The sequence below is a fragment of the Rhinopithecus roxellana genome, chromosome 14 (assembly GCF_007565055.1).
Source record: "Rhinopithecus roxellana isolate Shanxi Qingling chromosome 14, ASM756505v1, whole genome shotgun sequence".
Taxonomy (NCBI): Eukaryota; Metazoa; Chordata; class Mammalia; order Primates; family Cercopithecidae; genus Rhinopithecus; species Rhinopithecus roxellana.
Genome location: NC_044562.1, coordinates 37,046,149 through 37,070,219, shown reverse-complemented (window position 1 = coordinate 37,070,219; position 24,071 = coordinate 37,046,149). Strand labels below are relative to the sequence as shown.

Sequence of the window (24,071 nt, the reverse complement as noted above, 5' to 3'; positions counted from 1 at the left end):
ATTCTGAAGAATTTCCTCTTCTCAGTTCTCTGAACATATCTCACTTATTTGGGACTTGTACATGGACATCATCCTTTGGACTCTCCTGGTCACTGATCTCACAGCTCATTCTACTTTTAAGCCTTTGCCTTGTCTTTCTCTCGGCTGTCACATTAATAGCTATCATCTTAACTACTGCCACAATTTCATCACTTTTATTATTGTCTTTCTATCTTGAGCTTTCACCCAGCAACCCCCCCTGCCCCGCCCATCTATATTCAACCTGTAGGTACTCCTCTCATCTGCTGGCCTGGCTTCAAGGACCATTAGTGCTTAAACATTCAGCAAAGTGACATCACCTGGAAATGTTGGCTAATACTGATTCTGAAACCTGGGAATTTTCTCAGAAGGAGCTGGAGACAACGTATTTACACACATGTGCCACTCATATATTCACTTATTAAATCATTCAGGCACTGTGTTAGGTACTGGAGAAATATATGTAGAGTAGAAAGGGAGGCAACAGATACATGTAACCTAAATAAAACCTAGGAGCCACATGGCTTAGTCTCTTTGTGGGAAGCCCAGTTTAGTTTCCAAATGCTAATTTAAAATATACTCCAATATTTATTTAGCTTCTCAAAGAGTATTAAAGGAGTCTCAATTAAATTTGCCATAAGTAGAGACTTTGATTACCAAGAGATTCTTATGTGCTAATCTTCCCAAACTCTTTCCCACCCTGGTGGCAAGACCCTTTCTCTGAGTTCTCCCTTTGTTCATAGATTTGGCTACTTTTACTAGACTCTTGCATTTTTCTTCTTCATTTTCATTCCTGTTTTTATACCACTTTTTATTCTTCCACTCCAGAAAAAAAAATCCAGAATTTGACAAACAAACTATCCGTTGGTATGTGGCAGGAAGGAGGTTGGGGATGAGGAACGTTGGCATGGAACGTTTTATCTCCATCACACAGACATAGTTACATAATTACAACAGAAAGTGATATACCAGCTACATTGCTAGTGGCATCTCCATTGCTAGTGGCATCTACATTGCTGGTGATATACCATCTACATGGCTAATGGTAGATTTAATCAAATGACAGAATCGTGGGCAATTTTAGTTCTGAATTTATGTTGGTTGTTTTTGCAATAAATATTTATTTTAAGACGTTGGAATGCATAAATAAGGATTGGGAGGTAAATCAATCATTCTATTTAATGCTACGTTAATAGTGTTCAGAACCAGCTCTAAGCTCCACAGCTAAGGAGTAATGAAGAAAATTTGGAGGTGCTCCAATAAGAACCATCAAAATATTAAGAATTTAAGAACACATCCTTTTAGGAGCAATACAAGGAATTGAAGTTAGCTTAAAGGTTTCTTCAACTGTAAAACATGGAGATTTGACTCAGTAATTTTAAGGTCCCCCTAATAGGGACTTTAAAATTTTAAAGTGGAGATAGGGGGACTTTACAATCAGTCTTGTGTTAACTCTACATTTACTACATATTTTTCAGATAACTTTCCATGATCTTAAATTTGTTGTGCTGCAGTGAAAGCTCATTTATTATCTTGCTCAGAGGAGAATGGGCAAATCTTCTTAACCTCTTCTGTCTGGAAGAAATTCTTCTTATGGTGGAAGGACTAAGATGCAGTCAACCTTCAGCCATGGTTATTCTTCACTCACATAATATGTTTTTTTTAAAAGTGTAGGCTGGTTGTGGTGGCTCAGTCCTGTAATCCCAGCACTTTGGGAGGCTGAGACAGGTGGATCACCAGGTCAGGAGTTCGAGACCAGCATGTCCAACATAGTGAAACCCCCGTCTCTACTAAAAACACAAAAACTAGCCAGGTATGGTGGCGTGCACCTGTAGTCCCAGCTATCCAGGAGGCTGAGGCAGGATAATCGCTCGAACCCAGGAGGCGGAGGTTGTGGTGAGCCAAGATAGCACCACTGCACTCCAGCCTGGGCAACAGAGCAAGACTCTGTCTCAAAAAAAAAAAAAAAAAAAAAAAAAAAAGGTTATACACCATCTACATTTCTAGTGGCATATACAAGATGCCTTGGACACATAGAGAAGAAACAATGATTTCTGTCTTTTGTTTTTAGGTAAAAGTCTAGGAAACACTTGGGAAGAGGTGAAATTTGACCTGGGTGTCAAAAGTTGAGTTCAACAGGCATAACAGGGAAGAAGGAATAGTGCCGGTGAAAGGACACATATTATGTTTTTATTTTCCTACGTATAAAGGTAGGAATATATGAACAAGGACACCGATTGTTTCATAGTGTCTGTAGTTCAGGGCAAATGCGTGGTGTGATGGGAAATGAAGATGGAGAGGTGCTGGTGGACACTTTCAGGTGAAAGAGCTTGGGCTTTTAAAAGATATAGTTTTGGGCAGCAATTTTTAAAAAGAATTGAAGACAAGTAAGATTGCAAACAAGGAGATTACTAGGATGCTATTGCAGTAATCTAAATATCCTGTGATGAGGGCCCCAAATAGGAGCAGTGGCTAGGAAAATAAGGTAATTGGTTCAAAAGACTTTTAGGAGGCACAAAAGGGAAAGGACCTCATAACCAATTGGATAAGGATAGCAAAGGAGAGGGAGGAGTCTAGGATGTCTGTCTGGCTTTCGGCTTGGGGACACAGGACAAATTTTGGTGCTACTGAATACAGTAAGGACTACAGGTTGCTCAAAGGAGAGAGGAAATATGTTTGAGTGTCTGTGGAACAACAAACTGATGAAGATCGTTGTATATAATGTGCTTAAAGGAGTGCTGAGCTATAGAGCACATTGGCTGATATCTCTCTAACACCATCCTGCACCTTAATTCTAAAAGTCTCCAGATAGGGGGACTTTACAATCAGTATCGTGTTAACTCTTCATTTACTACATATTTCCCAGATAACTTTTTAAGATCCTAAATTGGTTGTGCTCCAGTTAAAGCCCGTTTACTCTCTTGCTCAGAGGAGAATGGGCACATCTCCTTATCTTCTGTCTAGAAGAAATTCTTCTTATGGTGGAAGGACTAAGATGCAGTCAGTCTTCAACCATGGTTATTCCTCAGCATCTTCATATGCGGAGTTCACTGTTTCAGATGCTGTGGGTAGTTGGCAGTTTCTCTGTTGACTAACACATCTAGTCTCAGAACAAAAAAATGTTGGAGCTGAAAGGATATGAGAAATTACTGAGTCAAATCTCCATGTTTTACAGTTGAAGAAAGCTTTAAGCTGTTTAAATTCAGTTCCTTTTATTCTTCCTAAAAGGATGTATTCTTAAATTCTTAATATTTTGATGGCTCTTATTGGAGCATCTCCAAGTTTTCTTCATTACTCTTTAGCTATGGAGCTTAGAGCTGGTTCTACTGAACAGTATTAACACAGCATTAAGTAGATGATTGACTTACCACCCCCACAAATCCTTATTTATGCATTCTATTCTCTTAAAAAAATCTTTATTGCAAAAACAACCAACATAAATTCAGAACAAAAATTGCCTAAGTTTCTGTCACTTGATTAAATCAATATTTCTTTTTGAGACATGGTCTCACTCTGTTGCCCAGGCTGGAGTGCAGTAGTGTGATCAGGGCTCACTGCAGCCTCTACCTCCTGGTATCAAGTGGTCCTCTCACCTCAGCCTCCTGGATAGCTGGGACTACAGGCATATGCCACCACGCCTGGCTAATTTTTTATACTCTTTGTAGAGACGGGGTTTTGCCATGTTGCTCACACTGGTCTCAAATGCCTGGGCTCAAGTGATCCTCCCGCCTCGGCCTCCCAAAGTCCTAGGATTACAGGCATGAGCCACCAAGCCTGGCCAATATTTTAATTTTTCTATGTTATATTATAGCACTTGTCCATAGGCATATTCAATGTTTGCATATTTTTTGCATATAAACCAATTTTAATTCTACATTTTATATTTTCACTTAACATTATGTCATGCACATCTTCCCTTTAACTATAACTTTACCATTCCTTATACTTTTCTCCTATAACATTACAGAGTAAGTCCTGACATAACTTTGCTTGTGATCATATAAAATTACAATAATAAATAATATGTAAATTTTTCATTGATATCATTTGAGATTATAACCCAAACATTTAACTGCAACTTGCTTTTTCAAACCATACTTGATATTTCTTAATCACATTTATTATTATTTTTATCATTATTATCACTTGTTTGAGACGAGTCTCAGTCTCTCGCCCAGACTAGAGTGCAGTGGTGCGATCTCAGCTCACTGCAACCTTCGCCTCCCCGGTTCAAGTGATTCTCGTGACTTAGTCTCCTGAGTAGCTGGGATTACAGGCTTGTGCCACCATGCCCCACATTAATTATTTTTAATAGCTGCATATTTTTTCATAGGAGGGATACACTAGAATTACATTCAAATTTTCTTGAGTTTTTTCTACCAAAAAATGCAATAAACATTTTGGCATGCATGTCTCTACTTTTCTAAAGGCGTAATATTTAACTCGTACATACCAGAAGAGGATACTGGCTAGCAGTAAAACTCTTAGACCTGGGCCCCCTGCTGGAAGACAATTGCCCTGGCCCTCCTCCAGTTCGGTCTCTCTCCATGGGGCAAGGAGTCTGTGAGCCAAAGGGGATGCATCCCATTGTAGCCTGTCACCCCCTTTTTGACTAGTTTTATACCCAAGACGATGAAATTGCCTACTTAGAGGTCCTGAGCCCACTTACAGGCTGGCATGGGTCTCTATCCCAGCTCTGTCCTCTTGAGGGAAGCATGTGCCACCAGTGCAAACACCTCTAGGCCTCAAGTGTAGCCAAGGAGTGTTTGAGGATACAGACAGAGCTTGGTCATGCAGGCTGGGGGGTTTGTATGACGACACGCAAGACTCCTTTTAGTGAGAGAGGAGGATAGAAGTAGGAAGAAAATGAGGGTGAGTCATGAGCCACAGGTTGAAGATGGGAGGCTACCTTCCCGGTGCTACGGTGGTCAGAGAAGGGCAATAATTTTATTTTATATTATTTTTTGAGACAGGGTCTCACTTTGTTGCCCAGGCTGGAATATGGTAGTGCAATCTCAGCTCACTGCAACCTCCACCTCCCAGGTTCAAACAATTCTCATGCCTCAGCCACCTGAGTAGCTGGGACTATAAGCATATGCCACCATGCCTGGTTAATTTTTGCATTTTTAGTAGAGACAGGGTTTCCTCATTTGGCCAGGCTGGTCTTGAACTCCTGGCCTCATGTGACCCACCCACCTCATCCTCCCAAAGTGCTGGGATTATAGGTGTGAGCCACCATGTCTGGCCAGGGCAATAATTTTACATTTGAATAGTTCTTGAAGGTTGTCATGAAGGGATGTTTGTCAAAATATGGTGATAGAACATATTTGATTTAATAGATTTTTAGCTTGAATTTACAACAAAGTTTAAGTATATAACATCTGGTATGCAAGTCTCTATTTGTAGCCTGCCCAGGGCTTGAGAATGTTAGGGGAAGGCCTACTAGTCGGTGTCTCTTTTGGTTAGTATTTGTTCTGATTGGCTGGTGTTTGTGTCATACTAGTTGTTAAATATTTTAAGTACCACCTTGCTTATTTTTCTTTCTCCAGCATACAGTCCCTAAAGTATAAGTGCTTGTTGAAAGGGTATGTATAATTCTAGTGTTAATGGATATTGAAATCTTATCAGATTTTATCATTCACATTTAGCATCCCTGAAATTGGGATGCATCTTATAATCAAAGAGCAGAAAGCACTGTGTCATAGTTTAATTGGCAGTGTTTTTTTCCTTAGATAAAATAAGGGTGCATCCTTCAATTGCTATCTTAGATTTGACGAAATAAAGTATTACCCCCATTGTAGCAATTCCTATACCCACTACCACTGTAGGAGAGTTCCTGTTTTTCAGCCAGCACCATTTATTATCACTATTTTCAATATTTTGGGTGAAAAATAGTATGCCATTTGCTTTGATTTGGATTTCCCTATCATTGATGTTGAGATTATAAAATATACTTCTTGAATATTTAGATTTCTTTTTCTGTACAGTATTAATTTGTATCCTTTTCCTATTTTTAAAATTGTGTTTTGTGTTTTTCCTATCACTTTATAAAATCTCTTAATATATTATAGACATTAAACTTTTATCTGTCATTTTTATTAAAAATATTTCCCTTTCTATCATTTGACTTTGTTTATGATGATATTACCATCCAAAATTTTACATTTTTATACAATCAAATATATCAATATTTTAATTTATTACTTCTGCTTACAGTATCTCCCCACGCAAAGGATGAACATGAACTAGAGATTTAAAAAATCTTTGAACGACATCAAAGGATATTCATTGAAAATAAGTCTCCTTTTCATCCCTAATCCTGGTTTTCCCAGTTCTTCTCACTACAGGAAACAATGGTAACAGTTTCTTTATTGCCTATAAGGAAATATTCTCTCTATATATGTATCCCCCTCTCATGCTTGTTTATATTCACAAATGGTAGCAAACCATACTCACTGTCTATTCTTATTTGTTTACTTAATAATATATATTTATATATAGACCTATATCATTCCTTTTAAAAATTCCATGATTTCATATTGCATTCTATTGCCATAATTTATTAAACTAGTCTCCACTGAGTTTCATGACATTAAACATACATCTCCACACTGAGACCCACCATGGCATTAGACTTTTATATTATTTGTGAAGCCCTTTCTTAAGTTGACATTGAAATAAGCCTTGATAAACTTTAAAGTATTGAAATCACACAAAGTATATCCTCTGGCCACATGGAATGAAAGTAGAAATCAGTAAGGGATGGAAATTTGGGAAATTCACAAATATGTGGAAATTAAACAATATACTCTCATATTCTTTTTTTTTTTTTTTTTTTTTGCAGCCTCTTGCTCTGTTGCCCAGGCTAGAGTGCAGTGGCATGATCATGGCTCACTGCAGCCTCCATCTCCGAGGCTCAAGCAATCCTCCCTGCTCAGCCTCCTGAGTAGCTGGGCCTACAGCGGTGCACCACCGTGCCTGGCTAATTTTTCTGTTTTTTGTAGAGACAGGGTTTTGCCATGTTGCCTAGGTTGGTTTTGAACTCCTGAGCTCAAGTGATCTGCCTGCCTCAGCCTCCCAAAGTGCTGGGATTACAGGCATGAGCCACTGAGCCTGGCCAAAACAACATATTCCTTGATGACCAGTGAGTCAAAGAAGAAATTACAAAGGAAATTGGAAAATATTTTGAGAACAATGAAAATGAAAATGCAATATACCAAAACACCTGGGATGCAGCTAAAGCAACGCTAGGAGGAAAATGTATAGCTGTAAACACCTATATTTAAAAAGAATATTTTATATTAAAATTCAATAACCTAACAACCTTAAGAAAATAAAAAAGAAGACAGGTGCAGTGGCTCATGCCTGTAATCCCAGCACTTTGGGAGGCCAAGGCAGGCAGATCACCTGAGGTCAGGAGTTCGAGACCAGCCTGGCCAACATGTTGAAACCCTGTCTCTACTAACAATACAAAAATTAGCTGGGCATGGTGGCACACGCCTGTAATTCCACCCACTTGGGAGGCTGAGGCAGGAGAATCTCTTGAACCTGGGAGGCAGAGGTTGCAGTGAGCTAAGGTCACACCACTGCAATTCAGCCTGGGAGACAGAGTGAGATTCCATCTCGAAAAAAAAAAAAAAGAAAAGGAAGAGTAAACTATACCCAAAGTAAGCAGAAGAAATAAAATAATACAGATTAAATACAAATAACAAAAATAAATGAAGTAGAGAACAGAAAAACAAAAGAGAAAATTAACACAAGTCGGTTCTTTGAAAAATCAGCAAAATTGACAAACTTCTACCCTAACTAAAGAAGAAAAGGAGAAAAAACTCAAATTAGTCAAATCAGAAATGAAAGAGGGGATATTACTACTAACCTTACAGAACATAAAGGATTAGGGAATAGTATGAAAAATTGTATACTACAACAAATTAGATAATCTGTGTTAATAGACAAATTCTTAGAAAGACACAAATTGCTGAAACTGACTCAAGAAGAAATAGATAATAGATCTCTAACAAGTAAGGAAATTGAGTCAACAATAAAAACAAAAACAAAAAATCCCACAAAGAAAATCCCAAAACCCGATGACTTTGCTGGTAAATTCTATCAACTTTCAAAACAGAATCAGAACAATAAAAATCTTTTTCAAAATGGAAGAGGAAGGAACATTTCTGAACTTATTCTATGAGGCCAGTGTTACCATCACACCAAAACAAGAAAAATACAACAAAAGGGGCTGGGTGCGGTGGCTCACGCCTGTAATCCCAGCACTTTGGGAGGCCGAGGTGGGTGGATTGCAGAGGCCAGGAGTTCAAGACCAGCCTAGCCAGCAGGGTGACACCCTGTCTTTACAAAAAAAAAAATATATATATACAAAAATTAGCCAGGTGTGGTGGCAAACACTTGTAATCCCAGCTACTTGGGAGGCTGAGACACGATTGCTTGAACCTGGGAGGTGGAGAGGTGGAGGTTGCAGGGAGCCAAGATTGTGCCACTGCACTCCAGCCTGGGTGACAGAGTTAGTCTCTGTCTGAAAGAAAGAAAGAAAGAAAGAAAGAAAGAAAGAAAGAAAGAAAGAAAGAAAGAAAGAAAGAAAGAAAGAAAGAAAAAAGAAAGAAAGAAAGAAAGATCAAAAGAAAAGAAATTGATATCCCTTATGAATATAGTTACAAAAGTCCTCAACAAAATATTAGCATATAGAATCAACAACATATAAAAATGATAATACACCATGATCAAGTAGGATTTATCCTATGTATACCAGCTGATTGAACATATAAAAATTAACCAATGTAATACATTATATTAATAGAATAAAAGACAAAGGACAAAACCACATGATCAATCATCTCAAAAGAAGCAGAAAAGCATTTGGCAAAATCCAACCCCCGTTCTTAATAAAAACACTCAAGAAACTAGAAATAGAAAAAAATTCTTCAAACTGATCAAGGACATTTGTGAAAAACCCAGGATAACTATATATATTTATATATATTTTAAATGGAGTCTCGCTCTGTTGCCCAGGTTGGAGTGCAGTGCAGTGGCATGATCTCGGCTTACTGCAACCTCCACCTCCCAGGTTCAAGCGATTCTCCTGCCTCAGCCTCCTGAGTAGCTGGGACTACAGGCACCAGTCACCACGCCTGGCTAATTTTTTGTATTTTTAGTAGAGATGGGGTTTCACCATTATATTTAATAGTGAGAGACTGGATTCTTTTCCCCTAAGATCAGGAACAGGGTAAGAATGTCACTCACACCACATCTATTCAACATTATACTGGAGGTTCCAGCCAGGGAAATTAGGCAAGAAAAAGTAATAAAAACTCTAAAGGTAATAATTCTATCCAGATTGAAAAAGAAGTAAAACTATCCCTATTTGCAGATGACATGTAGAAAATTTTTCTTATATGTAGAAAATTTTAAGGAATCCAGCTGGGTGCAGTGATTCATGCCTGTAATCCCAGCACTTTGGGAGGCCAAGACAGGTGGATTGCTTGAGCCTAGGAGTTCAAGATCAGCCTGCGCAACATGGCAAAACCCCATCTCCACAAAAAAATACAAAAATTATCAGGGTGTGGTGGCGCACGCCTGTAGTCCCAGCCAGTTGGGTGGCTGAAGCCAGAAGGATCACCTGAGCCCAGGAAGTCGAGGCAGAAGTGAGCCATGATCATGCCACTGCACTCCAGCCTGGGCAGCAGAGTGAGATCTTGTCTCTAAAGAAGGAAGAAAAACAGGAAGGCAGGAAGGAAGGGAGGGAGGGAGGGAGGAAGGGCTCTATGGAATAGTTTTTCCACTGAAAAACTAGCTCAGCAAGGTTGCAGGATACAAGATCAATTTTTAAAAATCAATTGTAATTCTACATACTAGCAATGAACAATCTGAAAATGAAATTAAGAAAATAATTTCCTTAACAACAACATCAAACAGAATAAAATATTTAGGAATACATTTAACAAAATAAGTGCAAAACTTGTATACTGAAAACTACAAAGCACCGTTGAAAGAAAGACCGAAAACAAATGGAGAGACATCCCATGTTCATGGACCAGAAAACCTAATACTGTTAAAATGGCAATACTTCCCAAATTGATCTACAGATTCTCAATGTAAGAGCTAAACCTATAAAACTCTTAAAAGAAAACATAGGAGTAAATCTTCATGACTTTGAGGTAGACAGTGGTTTTCTAGATATGACACCAAAAGTATGACTTCTGTGCCTCAAAGGATACTGTCAAGAAAAGGAAAAAACAACCCATGGAATGGGAGAAAATATTTGCAAATCCTATATCTGATAAGGGACTTGTATTCAGAATACATAAATAATGCTTACAATTCGCCAATAAAAACAGCATGATTTAAAAATGGGCAAATGATTTGAATATACATTTCTCCAAAGAAAATTTACAAATGTCCAATAAGCACATAGAAAGGTGCTTGACATCATTAGTCAGCAGGGAAGTGCAAGTGAAAACCACAATGAGATATCACTTCACATCTACTAGGATGGCAATAATAAAAATAAATGGGGAATAAGAAGTACTGGCAAGGATGTAGAGAAATTGGAACTCTTATACGTTGCTGAAGGGAATGTTTGGCAGCCTCTGTGGAACAGTTTGGCAGGTCCTCAAAACGATAAACATAGAGTTACCATTTCCACTCCTAGATATATACACAATTCTACTCCTAGGTATATACACAAGAAATCAAAACATATGTCCATAAAAAAATCTGTACACAAATGTTTATAGCAGCGTTATTCATGATTGCGCAAAAGTAAAAAACAAAACAAAACAAAACAAAAAAACCAAATGTCCACCAAATGATGAATGAATAAGCAAACATGGCATATCCTTATAATTAAATATTATTTGACTATAAAAGGAAATGAAGCACCTCTATATGCTGACACGGTTTGGATGCTTGTTCCTTCCAAATCTCAAGTTGTAATATTAATATAATCCTCAATGTTAGAGGGGGGCCTGGTGGGAGGTGTTTGGGTCATGGGGGCAGATACCTCATAAATGGCTTGGTGCTGTCCTTACAATAATGAGTGTGTTCTTGCTCTGAGTTCACACGAGACCTGGTTGTTTAAAAGAGTGTGGCACCTCCCTACTCTCTCTCCTGCTCCCCCTTCACCTTCCACCATGACTGGAAGCTTCCTGAGGTCTCACCAGAAGCAGCTGCCAGCACCATGCTTCCTGTATAGCCTGCAGAACCATGAGCCCAAATAAACCACTTCTCTTTATAAATTACCCAATCCCAGGTATTCCTTTATAGCAATGCAAGAAGAGACTAACACATATACTAAGACATGTATGAACCCTGAAAACATTCACCTTAGAAGCCAGTCACAAAGAGCCACATGGTGTATTATTTCATCTATATGAAACGTCTAGAATTGGCAAATTCATAGGAACAGAAAGTAATTAGTGGTTCCCAGGGGATGGGGAGAGAGAGAGAATAGAGAATGACTGTTAATGGGGACAGCTTTTCTTTTGGGGGTGATGAATATTTTCTGAAATTAGATAGTAATGATGGTTACATAACTTTTTAAAATCACTAAAAACCATCGACTCGTATCCTTTAAAAGAGCGAATTTTATGTTATTTTTATGTTATGTCAGTTATATCTCAATGAAGTTTTTTGTTTTTGTTTTTGTTTTTTTTAAATGGCTGCTGGTTTTAAACCATGGGTCATAGTTTACCAACCCTCTGTTGTAACTAATATTTACAGACACTTAAGAAAGGCCATCCGAGATATATATATATTAAAAGGCTACAAAAAAGAAAATAATAACATCAAGCAGTTTGTTTTCTTTCCAAAATATATATAGCATCGTAGTAAAGATTATTAATTCTGGAGCCACTTGACTAGATTTGAATCCCAGATCTGGCACTAATTAGCTGTGTGTTCTTGAGATAATAATATCTACCTTCTAGAGTAGATGTAAGAATGAATAGCATCTACTGGGACCGGGCGCGGTGGCTCACGCCTGTAATCCCACTTTGGGAGGCCGAGGCGGAAGGATCACTAGCCAGGAGATGAGACCATGCTGGCTAACACGTTGAAACCCCGACTCTACTAAAAATATTTTTAAAACTTAGCCGGGCATGGTGGCGGGCGCCTGTAGTCCCAGCTACTTGGGAGGCTGAGGCAGGAGAATGACGTGAACCCGGGAGGCGGAGCTTGCAGTGAGCCGAGATGGTGCCACTGCACTCCAGCCTGGGAAACAGAGCGAGACTCTGTCTCAAAAAAAAAAAAAAAAGAAAAAAAAAAAGAAAAAAAAAAGAATAGCATCTACTTTCCAGGGTTGTTTTAAGGATGTAAAGCACTCAGAACAGTGCTTGGCACATCATAAGCACTCAGTGAGCATCAGCTATTTTTACTATTCACCTCAATTAGAAAGCAGCCTGAGTAATTTAATAAGGTGACCTTTTTTTTTTTTTTTTGAGACGGAGTTTGGCTAATGACGCAATCTTGGCTCACCGCAACCTTCGCCTCCGGGTTCAAGTGATTCTCCTGCCTCAGCCTCCTGAGTAGCTGGGATTACAGGCGTGCGTCACCATGCCAGGCTAATTTTGTAATTTTAATAGAGACAGGGTTTCTCCATGTTGGTCAGACTGGTCTCGAACTCCCAACCTCTGGTGATCTGCCCACCTAGGGCTCCCAAAGTGCTGGGATTACAGGCCTGAGCCACTGTGCCTGGCCAATAAGATGATTTTTATTTGCAGTTTAAAGGTTTTTAAAGGTTTTTGTCACAACCAACATCTTAGCAAGAATGTCCCCTGCTCTGCACCATCCAGGACGCTCTCAGATCACAAGGTTGGTGGCAAGGAAAATGATCATTAATATACATTAGAAAATATGTTCTTATCTCTAGGAACTATTGTTAGCACCCTGAAAGGCTTTTCTTTTTCAATTTCTGAATGACATTGTGGTAAATTAATTGGTTTTCTCAATCTAATTTCTAGTGTTAGCTGTAATATCACAAAGCAAGCACCCAGATGGCACCAACTGAGCCCTTTATCATCATTTTTAGCACTGATGCCAAAAGGAAATGGGCTCAGCAGCCTAATCAAAATTTACATGCTAATGGGTAGACCCTTGTGAATGAAGTTAAACAGAAAATCAATAAATTACCAGGTAACATTCTCCTAACAAATTTTTTACAAGTTTTAAATAATAATAAAACAGCAAGGAGTAAATCTCAGGCCTGAAGAAGAATGTGAAATAAAACACGGCATAGAGAAATCATTTCTGAAAAAAGAAATTCAAAAGGGAATTAGCAACCCAAGTTAGCTTTCTATTTTTTAGTTAAAAACTGGAATTTTTCAGGAAAAGTTAATGTTTTAAAGTAAATTTAATTTTCACCTAAACAGCAATATAGAATTCCAATAATTTTAGTCTTTTGTCCTCTGCGGAAGGCCCACTGGGAAGCATTCGATTTTTCATTGTTATCACTAAGACGTTGTCTGAACCACACTCTCCTTTTGTTCATTCTGCAGCACTTCGCCATCTGTCATGTTTTCTGGAGAGCCTCATAAACACATTTAGGTTAAACCATATGGTCATAAAACCTGTCATTCTGTCATAGCCAAGGTCTGGTTAGTTTTTTAATAGAAATGCACTTGACCATTTTTACTTTGTTAAAAGCTTCATCCTAATCCTGGAACCAAATTTCAGCCTGACAGTAAATCAGCTCTTAGTATCCATCTACTTAAAGTAAAATACCTGAATAATAGATATTTTGAAGTAGCTAAATGTTCTCATTTATTTTGCTTCAATTCTATAATAAATGACTTTTCCTTTTGTCACGTTGGCCTCCTCCGATTTTTACTTCTTCACACCCAATGCTTTTTTTTTGTTTGTTTCAATCATTCTCAACCACCCACTCCCATGGTTATATCCTTTGCTTTGTCATCATCAAAACTGTGAAATCTTTATTTTGAGCACTCCACATCAAGATCACTAACTCTGAGGCTACAATTCAATAATTCTGTCTTATCATGACCCCCATTGACTACCACTTTTTCAGTATCCATCACCTCCCTCATGTTTTCACTTTCTTCCTTAGCCAGTTTAGAATCCATGATCTACATAATCACATCCATTAAAAGCACCATAGTTCCGTAACCCTCTCTCCCTTTGGACTTAACTAGCAAAGCTCTATACCAGGTTAAACTCCATTTTCTTCTTACTCTCTTCCTACACCCAAACATCTGATGAAAAAATCCACCAGGATGACTGGTATCATTTTAGATTTATGATCACAAATCTCAAGTGTACTAAATCCTACTCAGTAACCCTCCTCTGCTACTCTAAAATGTTCTCTCCAGGCTGGGTGTGGTGGCTCATGCCTATAATCCCAGCAGTGTGGGAGGCCGAGGCAGGTGGATCACCTGAGGTCGGGAGTTCGAGACCAGCCTGGCTAACATGGCAAAATCCTGTCTCTACTAAAAATTAAAAAAAAAAAAAAAAAAAAATCAGCCAAGTGTGGTGGTGTGCACCTGCAGTCCCAGCTACTCGGGAGGCTGAGGCAGGAGAATCGCTTGACCCTGGAGGTGGAGGTTGCAGTGAGCCGAGATCACTCCATTGCACTCCAGCCTGGGCAACAAGAGTGAAACTCCATCTCAAAATAATAATAATAAAATAAATAAATAAATGAACTCTATCTTGCCAAATCCATTGGTCAGCTTCTCTGCTTCCCAGAAGCAACTGAGACAATAGAAATAATTGACACTCCTTCTTCTATGACCCTTTATTTCCCAGGTTTCAGGGACATCTTGGTCTCTTGGTTTTCCTCCCACCTCTGACCATTATGTCTTGTCTTCTCTGCTAGATCTTCCTTCTCCCCTTCCTAACTTCTAAATGTTGGAGTGTCCACATTTCGGGGCTCTTCTATCATTTATTCCTGAGGGAATCTCCTCTCATTTGTCAATACTAAATATATATATATATATGTGTGTGTGTGTGTGTGTGTGTGTGTGTGTGTGTGTGTGTGTATACACAAAGACAAATCTCTAAGCAAGAGGATTTTATTTGAGAGTAATATACAGAAAGTAGGCTTGCAATAGGGACATGCACAAAGAGACCAGGGTAGTTTCCAGTGTGTCCAAAGAACAAAGGAAAGGGCTGGAGTTTTATTGGGAAAGGAGAAAGATGATGTAAGTTGTTTTGAAAGAAAGTTAATTGGCGATAGCAGAGTGGGAGCTGGTGAGCTCTGATTGGCAGGTGGCAGCAACTGCTAGGTAAAGTTTGTCTTGAAGTCTTAGCAGGCTGTTTCCTTGGAGTAAACTTGCAAAACAGTTTTTGGAAGACGTTTGTGACCAGAGTGCTTTTTCCCAACAATGGCTCCTTGACTCCATTTTCATTGGGTAGGACAGGAATGACTCCAAATCAACTTTCACATATCTACAATTTCATATGATCCCAGCCCTGGCTTCTTCCCCAAACTCTACTGTTTACTTGACTCGAGCCATCAGCAAATTCAGTCAACTCTGCCTTCAAGACATATCCAAAACGTGTCACATTCTCTTCATTTCCCTTGTTGCCAGACAATCCAAGCCACTATGTTTACTTGTCTAGGCTGCTGCAGTGGCCACCTAACTGGTCACTAGGGTTTCTCTCTCAACAGCAGCCAGAATGATCTTTTAAAAATGAAATCACTGGATAAAGAAAATGTGGCACATATACACCATGGAATACTATGCAGCCATAAAAAAGAATGAGTTCATGTCCTTTACAGGGACATGGATGAAGCTGGAAGCCATCCTTCTCAGCAAACTAACACAGGAACAGAAAACCAAACTCCACATGTTATCTCTCAGAAGTGGGAGTTGAACAATGGGAACACATGGACACAGGAAGGGGAATATCATACACCAGGGCCTGTCAGTGGGTTGGGGCAAGGGGAGGGACAGCATTTAGGACAAATACCTAATGCATGTGGGGCTTAAAACCTAGATGATGGGTTGATAGGTGCAGCAAGCCACCATGGTACATGTATACCTATGTAACAAACCCGTATGTTCTGCACATGTATCCCAGAACTTAAAGTAAAATAAAAATTAAAAAAAAGATGACATAAAAAAAATCAGACCACAGCCATTTTTCTGCTTACATTTCTCCAGTGGCTTTTGTCAGATTCAGAAAAATATAGAAACTCCTCCCAGCTCACAAAATTTTATGTCTGGGCTCTTAATCAGAAGATCGCTGTTAATCTTCTGCCACCCTCCCTTTCCCTTGAGTCTCCAGTCACACTGGCCCCATTTCTGTTCCTGGAACATAACAAACTCATTCCTGCCTTTGGGTATTGGCACTAGCCATTCCCTCTCCCTAGAATGTTCTCCCCTCTGATCTTTGCATAGCTGGTAATTTCTTGTGGTTAGGATCTAAGCTTAAATGTTAGTAATTCTTAGGAACCCCAACTATAAAAAATATAAATAAAGTTCATGAATTTGCTGGGTACTTTCAACTCAATGTAAACACAGGTAAGCTTTTTGTGCTCTAAAAGTACTGCTTCAGTATTTTTACTTTTGAAAATTATAAAATTCTTCCAGAATGTAAATACACAGTACTTCATTGACATTTAAAAGTAGAAAATAGTATCCTAGAAATTGTGTCCACTAGTGCCTAGAGAACCCTGTGAGGCTGAAGTACTCTGTTGCCAGAGCTTGCCATGTGACGGTGGGCCAAGTGCCCCATCTTTGTGAGCAGGAGTTCTCCCCACCGGGAAAGTAGATACAATCACCTCTTGCTTAAGACAAGAAATATATGTATGTATGTCGACATTTGTGGTTTGATAATGAATTAAAGATGTCTTGATCTGTGCAAATCTTCTCCCCTGGAAAAATACATATCGTGGGCACATGTGCTCAGCATTGCCTTCCAAAGTTCTTCTCAATCTTATAAGTTCTCGTTCTCAGAGCATATAAAGTGTGTTTATGCAATCCCTTGTGAAAATAGATGAGGCAATATGGCTGGCGTCACAAGCAATACATTGATGAATAAATGATTCAGAAACAAGAGGAAGGCAAATAGGTGAGCAGTGGTGTAGAGGAGCATTGACATTGTAAGTGGCGCAGTTATTCCCTGGGTTGAGCGGCACATTTGGTCTCCCTGGCCCTTGGAACCATAAATGCTCTAGTAGCAGCCCTGCTCACCCCCCAGCCATTGTGCCAACCACAAATGCCCACACATTTCCAGTCACTCCCTAGAGTGCCTGAGAATTAATGAATGGCACAGCCATTATCTTGGTGCTTTATATTTTACAGCAAATGCACCTTCAGGATGAAATTTGCTAAAGGGACAATTCATACAGTACTTTTACCCACAATGTTTTTATGTTAATAGCCTTTTAGCTTAATGCTTTTGTGCTTTGCAAACTAATTCTGAAACACATTAAGTGTGTTAAGTGAGGGATAGATATACAGGGATCTAAACCTACCAAATGGAATTAGTGAGAAGGAATCTTTGACAAGCAGTTTGAAGACAAAGTGCCACATCAATGTTCAAAAATATAATTATCACAGTGGAGGCCATTATCACCTTTCTCTGCTTATGGGAACACAATTAAAATTAGGGATCTCTACATTTTCCTTGAAAGGGTGAGTTCAGGCAGTCAAGCAAGCAATTTTCTTAGCAATGACTGGGAAGAAGGTGTATTAGTATGATGTTACAGCCTCAAAGGACACTGTGATAGACCAGGATGGCGAGTAGCTTCCAAAAATGGCTCCTAGTGATTGCTGTTCCTGCTGCTCACACCCTTGGGGGATCCCTTGCCCTTGAGTATAGATTGGACTTAGTAATTTGCTTTCCATGAATAGAATATGAGAAAAATGATGAAATATCACTTCTGAAATGCAGTTGCAAAAATCTGTGACTCTGTCTTGCTCTTTGTCTTCCTGGCTTTTGTCAGCATGCTAGCCCACCAGGCAAGCTGCCATGTTGTGAGTTTCCCTACGGGAAGGCCCATCTGGCAAGGAACGGAGGGCAGCCAACAACCATCAAGGAACTGAGGCCCTCAGTGTAACAACCCACGAGAAGAATCCTGCCAACAACCATATGAGTGAACTTAGAAATGGATCGTTCCCGGGCTAACACCGTGATTACAGGCTGTGAGAGACCCTGGAACAGAAGACCCAGCTAAACTAGGGCTGACTCATAGAAACTGTGAGTTAGGAAACATTTGATGTTTTAAGCCACTAAGTTTTGGGGTAATTTGTTACACAGCAATAGATAACTAATATACCCAGTCTGCTCTAAACAACAGGAAGCACTCACTTGTGGTGTGACTCCTGCTTTACAGCCTTTAAGACTGAAAAGCACCCAGATTTGTGTATTTGAATAGGGAGGGAGGCAGGGCTGAGTACAAAACCTCCCTTAACATTTCTGGCAGAAAAAAAACAAAACATTATATGGCAAGATGGCATGGAAGAGAGAACATCTAGAGGCAGATGTTGTATCATCAGGTCACTATCTTCAAAAATTCAAGTTGTATAACTTCTCTAGGATTCAGTTTCTTCCTGAAAGAGCTGGTGATGTGACTGGGCTGGACTGTAATAACTGCTAACATTCTATAACACTTGATTTGAGGAACTCAGGCAGGCACCACCCCCAAATGTCTTTGTCAATAACTGGAAACTCCATCATTAGGAATTTGTTCCTTAGTGCTTCCAGGGACTGTCCCTGAAGTTACTACTCAAGATGAAAAATTTTGGATGGTGAGATAGATGGAGAGGAAATTCTATGGATACCTTTAAGGATAGTGCAGAGATGGAGGTTCTTGTGTTGCTCTGAAGTCCCTGAAGGGTAATGGTGACAATACCAAAGATAGGCATGGTTGATTTCACAATTTTGAGGACCTAATAAACTTCCTTTTTGATATATGTGAACTATATAACTGATCACGTTTCTCCTCTTACCTTGGCTGCAAGGCAGCTAAGAGCAAACTCAAGTTCAGTCATAGATACTGTTTTAAATTTTATGGTTCCTGTATCTGTTTGTATTCTTTTTCTCTGTTCTCATTTTTCTATTTGTAGTTTACCACATCTTTTGTCATAACCCAGCTCAAATCCTTTATGGACCAGCCTGGGCAACATAGTGAGACCCCATCTCTATAAAAAAACAAAATTAGCTAGGCATGGTAGTGCACACCTGTAGTCCCAGCTACTTGGGAGGCTGAGGTAGGAGGATTACTTCAGCCCAGTAGGTCGAAGCTGTAGTGAGCCGAGATCTCACCACTGCCCATCAGCCTGGACAACAGAGCAGAAACAAAACAAAACAAAACAAAACCCTTTACGGAAAAAAGTTGGAAGCATAAATACATATAATAAACACAAGCATATATGTTTGAATTTTTTCTCTAATTGTGATAATACAAACATAAATTGTGAATCTGGAGATACACTTTTATCTTGATTAGTTCCCAAATTTAAAGTTAATTTGGCTTGGGGGAGTGCGAAGATTTAAATTAGCATAATTTAGAAAAAGCATAAATTGGAAAAATTAAAATACAAATCTCAACAATATGTGTACCGTTTTTATTTGTAAAAATAACCATCTGAATGCATTTCCATAGTATATTACAGTTAAGTACTTCATTATGTTATTAGAGCATTCAGTAGTTGCAAAAGTATTAAACTGTGCTTGAGAAGATTCAGATTGGTTCAAAGTCATTCACTGAACTAAAAGTCATTTTCCCCATTTTTACAGTCATGACATTTACCAGTCATTCAACTCCAATTTACATAAGAAAACATTATAGACAAAATCCCAGTGAAATCATCAAACAATATTTTATGCTGTTACAAATATGTTATGCAAAATATAACACTGGCACCAGATTTGTATCATCGTGCTTTACAAAGATATATTGCACATGCTAGAGCATAAAATATGTAGACAAAACTACCAAATAAAAGATATTTGCATTGAATTTTTAGATCACATAAGAAACGCATAGAATTACATTTTATACAAACACTCAGATTGTCACTATCTTAAAATGCTTTTCCCCTATAATACTGACCTATGGTTTACAGTTTTGTAAGAAGAGAGCATTTTAGCACTGCAAAACCAAACAATTCCTATAGAAAACTTTAGCATTTTCATATTCATTTCAATGCAAGTACAAGGGGAAATTTCAGGAAAAAAGACACTTTATACATTCAAAGAAATGAAAACTCACTGGTATCATATTGCTCTGATAACACTCAAATGAAAAAATACAAAACATTCCACAGAACATTTCCAGAATATACAAATATAAAAAGGCACTCTAACTTCATATTACAAGACAAAAAAAGGGATGAGTTTTTCAACCAACACAACATATAAGCACACCAAGTTGCTCAACAGTACAAAGAATAACTAGTGCAGCAAATCCATTTGATGTTCTTGTTCTAATTTAATAACAAAATGATAAACCAAGCAGTGTTTACTGCCTAAAGTACCAAAACATACTATGGTGCCCTTTTAGTAGTGATAAATAGAAATACCCTGAGCTATTTACTGTAGAATCAAAGCAGATTTTAGGCAATTTGGAGATAGTAATGTATTTACCAAAGACAGGCAGACACTGGCAAAAAAGTAAGTGCAATGAAACATGATCCTTGTGGCTGTGGTTAAAATACAGTCTAAAAATAACACACTTAAGTAAAAGCGCTAAGCAACTAAGACTTACTTAAAAACACATTTTTTTTTCTTAGAAAGCTATGGTGCAAACATAATTTTATTTCTAAGGGATGTAATTAAAATACAGAAATGATAGTTTTTAAAGTCATTTCTTTAAAAAAAATTTAGTCTTGGGGTATGGGAGAAAAAGAAAGGGGGGGAGAGAGAGATCAGTTGATGTAATGAACAGTTCATTGTGAGCATGATTTCATTTCGTTCCTTTGTCCTCCTTCTATGAGTAAGAGTGGGGAAAAGTCAAAACGCAGCTCCATGGTGAGTCACTGCTTTGCTGAAATGATTCTTGTACTCTCTGCTACACGACAGGAAAAATGTTAACGCTGCTTTGCCATTAAAGCAAGCATTTCATTTCCTGCTTGAAATGCCAACTGAGCAAGATTTCCATTCACTTCTAGAAAAAGACACTGCAGTATATTGTGCTTCTTCAACATTGAATCTCTCTTAATTTTCAGTGTTTTGGTAAAGAGAAGGTCATTATTGCTCATTAGCAATTTATCTGCTTTCTAAAAATTCACCTTCTCTAAACAAACGAAAAGGACAGAAGGTGGGAAGCACAACGCCAAGAATTCAAAAAACAGTGGTGGTGGTGTGGGAAATTTTCAGGGAAATTAATACCAGTTCAATCAATACCAGAACAAGCTCTCATTTGTGAAGAACCCAACAGGAGTTTTAATCAAATCCAGGATATGAAGAGTAAGATTAAAGTTTTACAGTTAGATGAAAAATAAAATACAGTTATCTGTCTTTGATCCAGATATGATAGAACATTATTTTTAAAATATCTCATATACACTATAAAATAGCAATTTCCAGGGTGGAAATGGAACTCATTATAAAACGTCAGAGAGTACTTCTCCAATTCAACACATTTCTTTTCTGTCTCTTCCTCAAGTAGAAAATAGCACTTGAGCTGGTGATTTTTATTTCTCCTTTTGGCACATGTGCCCACACACTGCCATCATTTCCCATCAGGTTACTGAGACTATGTGAGCTTTTCAGTGTACTTAGGGTAATTTCTAAATATTTCTTTGGGCTGCCTTTGTGTATATGATCCACTACACATTTGAGTTTTCATCTCACAGAAGAGCATCCAGACTGCAATGTCTTCTAAGCTCCAAGCTTTACAGACTGTGGCTGAGCAATAGAAGATGCGTAGCCCTCTCTAACCAACGTGGAAGAACCTGAGGGTCAGCTGGAAACTTTAGCAGTGGAAATGCTGGGTTTGGCCCTTGGGCTTTTGGCTAGCCCAGGGTCAAGTGTGTTTTTTTCACTGTTTTTGTTATTCTAAATAAGATACATAGCAATTAAAATAGAGAACAAATAACGGATGTTTCCTCACTAATTGCTTCATTTCAAATAAATATAAACACATTTACATCAAAAGTATATGGACATTTTCTCTAGTTTGGCAAAAAAAAAAAAAAAATGGTCAACACATCATCAGCTACAAATGTTAAGTGGTCAACTAGAAATCTGTGTCATAAGAAATATAAAATACAACAAAGACTGGTACACAAAAAGATTACATTTTAACTCCATAAAAAAGCTACTTCAGTTCTCACTTGCATTTTGAAGGAAAAAAATGTATATCTTCCATTTTAGACTGAAGCATTTTGGTCCTCATGTGTAGCTGGCTGATGAACTACACACACACACACATATATATACACACGCACACATATATGTGTGTGTATGTGCATAATTTTTAAAGAGTCTCATTCTTCTTTTTGTACAGCGGTTCCAGGTGTGGAACGGGGTCCATTTGACCTAGAAGCTTTGGCAGAGGGAGCAGACACAATATTCACTATGTTGGTTTCATCATCAAGCAACTGGCAATCGGCTTTACTTGCTAAATCACCCATTTCTACTTTCTGCTTTTACTTTTTTTGTTCCTTTTTGCAGTCACACTTTTCACTCACTCGGCATGGCCTTGACTCAGAAGTTCATTTTACTACTGATGAACAATGCTGATGATTCTGATGGTTTTTAAAAGTTAGTATTTTGATTTAAGAGTAAATTAACAAAGGGTAGTTTCATATTAATTTTGCATATTGTGTCAAAGTTTTGGTGCAATATAATTTTCACCTGAAATGTTATTAGATAAATTTGGGTTCAATCACTTAAGTGAAAATTAGTCACAGGCTTGTTATGGAGAACACTGTGTTAAACAAAAAAAGCAAGTTCAATTTTTCAATTCATCTGGCAACTTTAACAGAGATCCTCAGAAAGAAGTTCTGGATATTTAAATGCTTACTATAGAGAGGATATAAATAGTTGGACTCTCTAAAAAGATTATTACAGGCATTATTTCTGAAGATGAACACCTTTACCTTTGGCTTCTAGTGAGGAAGTAAACATCAAAGTGAGAAGAGGTTTGAGGCATTTCCTATCTGCCTCTTCCCTTCCCTCCCAGGGGACATGAATGTCACACTGATATACTTCTGAGAATTCACTGCTAAATACATGAAAAGAAAAATTATTCATAGTGAACAGCTGCCTCTCTGTTGCATTATCCCCAAAGAACAGGAATTAAATACATCTTTTATTCTTTACTTAAAATGAGAGGTAGACTTTCATAGAAGTATCTTAAAGAGGATGTGAAACAAAACAAAACTGGGGCCATCTGTGTGACTGTTCCACCCAACAGCCTCACTGCCCGCCCTTGATTAGTTCCTTCTCTACTAGCTTCTGGAAGCCCAGGCCCCAAATAATACTGGAACACACATAAACCTGGAATTCAAGCTTCTTTCCTTTCCTCCAACACAGGTGATCAAAGGAAAGCTTCTACAGTCCAAAGTCAAAACGTTTCCGAATCAGAATCATTTTCATTGTACCCATCCTCCGAGCCTACGTTGTTACTGCACAGGCTAACCATGCTACCCAGATTGGAGAGGGTCGTCCTGCTCAAATTGTCTTTTTTTAAACAAACGAAGTTGACAGCCGTCATTGTACTGGAAGGAGAAAAAGGCATCATGGTAGCCAAAATGAGGGCCAGGCAGTCAGCCACGTCTTTGTTAGGAGCGCAAGCCAGGGCCGGGGTATGACCTGGGCGTAAATGCAGACAAGGCAGTGGTTAGTTCTGGGGAGTCTCGAGGAGGCACGAGCATTCCACAGTACATCTCAGATGACCTCACAGGTGGAGATGTATGTTGAGTTAGAAATCATGCCAGGTAAAAGGAGGAGTTACTTCTCACAAGTCATGCTAGGGGTGAGGCTAGAGGGGGAGGGAGGGGAGACATTTTATGGAGGGCTTTTTATTTTTGTTTTCAGCTCATATGACTACGACAAGCACGATATTATCCAATGTTAGGCAGGATTCCAGCCTTCATTTAGTGAACACAAACATGAGGGGGTGGGTG

At 38.6% G+C, this 24,071-nt stretch overlaps 1 protein-coding gene across 8 annotated transcripts in view; it reads right to left on the bottom strand.

Annotated features, from left to right (window-relative positions):
* The window catches only part of ANKRD44 (ankyrin repeat domain 44), a 354,082-nt gene that overhangs the window by 5,610 nt on the left and 324,401 nt on the right, over positions 1 to 24,071 (bottom strand). For 2 of the 8 annotated variants that reach the window (XM_030916284.1, XM_030916288.1), the window contains one exon: positions 19,543 to 22,486. The exons of 2 other annotated variants lie outside the window; for them this stretch is intronic. In XM_030916284.1, coding sequence (XP_030772144.1) covers positions 22,428 to 22,486 — 59 coding nt within the window. In that variant the 3' untranslated portion in view covers positions 19,543 to 22,427. Of the gene's footprint in view, positions 1 to 19,542; positions 23,758 to 24,071 lie in introns of those variants that run through there. 4 more of the 8 variants (XM_030916281.1, XM_030916283.1, XM_030916286.1 and 1 more) reach the window with 3 other exon arrangements.